At 58.8% G+C, this 1267-nt stretch overlaps 1 protein-coding gene across 2 annotated transcripts in view; it reads right to left on the bottom strand.

The window, feature by feature from the left end:
- Positions 1–207, bottom strand: part of UBE2G1 (ubiquitin-conjugating enzyme E2G 1) — a 26852-nt gene extending 26645 nt beyond the window's left edge. The window contains exon 1 of one of the 2 annotated variants that reach the window (XM_010573498.1): positions 23–207. In XM_010573498.1, the coding sequence (XP_010571800.1) occupies positions 23–68 (46 nt within the window). In that variant the 5' untranslated portion in view covers positions 69–207. The remainder of the gene's footprint in view (positions 1–22) is intronic. The other variant, XM_010573497.1, reaches the window with a different exon arrangement.
- Between the last annotated feature and the right edge of the window lie 1060 nt (positions 208–1267).

Here is a 1267-nt window from a genome sequence, read left to right as displayed (position 1 = left end):
CGCCGGCCGCCAGCCCGGCTACCTGCTAGTTGTCTCCGCAGTAGCAAGGCGGACTGGAGCTCCGTCATTCTCCCCCTCTCTGCCCGGGGAGGGAGTCCCAGCGGCGGCGGGGACGGCGCGGCTCCTGGTGCTGCAAGAGCCTGAGGCGGCGGCGAGTGGCCCTCAGCCCGCCCGCACCGCGCCCCCCGGGGGTCTGGCTCCGCGCCGGCCGCCGCCACAGCACGCAGGGTCCCTGGCAGGGGAGCGCGGCCGTGGCTCCGTGCCGCCCTCCTCCTCCTCCTCACCGCCACCACCTCCTCCTCCCCCCGCCCGCCAGGAATTTCACTGCACTCCGGGCAGCGGCGCGCAGGCGCACTCCGGTCCGGCCGCCGGCCCTTCCGCGCCGCCATCTTGAGAGGGAATGTAGGGCGGGGAGGCGGGGCGAGCCGTCCTTCGGCCGCCATGTTGAGAAGGTCCTCCCCCCCCCCCCTCTCTTTTAAACCCCTTACCTGCAGGGAGGGAGAGATCTATTGCTGAGGAGGGCTTTCCTCAGGAGAGGCGTAGCGCGCCGCCCCTCCACAGCACGCTCGTTGTGCTGTCGGCTGCTGTCCTGGCTGCCTCTGCTTGGCACCTCTGAGGGCAGAGGGACTTCTCCTGAGGGACAGCTGGCTGCTACCTGTGAGAGGCACGTCTTCCCTCAGTTACCACACTGCACAAGGTATTAGACACAGGGCAGAAAAGTAACAAAAGCTAGCTGGGCATTTTGTCTCTCCTCAAAGCCCTGCTTGCCCTCAGACTGCTGCCATCTCCCCAACCCAGTAAAATACATGAGTTTTTGAGGAGGGGCTAAAAAGAGCAGCTAAACAGAACAGGCTAAAAAGAGTTAGCAGCTGCTGGATGAAAGTTGCTCATGCAGGATTGCTGCAAAATGTAGATTTTTGTCTGTGGGTGTGATGGGGATGCTTGTGTGAGGAGGAGTGCACTGCTGCACTGACGATGTGCCCAGGAAAGAGAAAGAGATATAAAAGGCCTAAGTCAAAACTCATGTCATGCTTGTGAGGTAAAGGGGCTCTCCCATGTAAGTTTATCCCTGAAGGCTTGATTTTGGTTCTCCAGCAAAAGCCATCAGAAAAGGAGCTTGCGGAAGATGACTGCAAGTCTGAGGACAGGCACTGCTGAGAGATAGAGCTAAAAATTAAGATAGTTTATCCCAAAGAACTAAGTAAATGGCCAGGGAAGGATTGACAAAAATACAAGTTGTCTGTATATTCATGTCTTGACTGTGAAA

This window comes from Haliaeetus leucocephalus, unplaced genomic scaffold (genome assembly GCF_000737465.1).
Source record: "Haliaeetus leucocephalus isolate CR32 unplaced genomic scaffold, Haliaeetus_leucocephalus-4.0 Scaffold395, whole genome shotgun sequence".
Taxonomy (NCBI): Eukaryota; Metazoa; Chordata; class Aves; order Accipitriformes; family Accipitridae; genus Haliaeetus; species Haliaeetus leucocephalus.
This window is presented reverse-complemented; position numbering and strand designations above follow the sequence as displayed.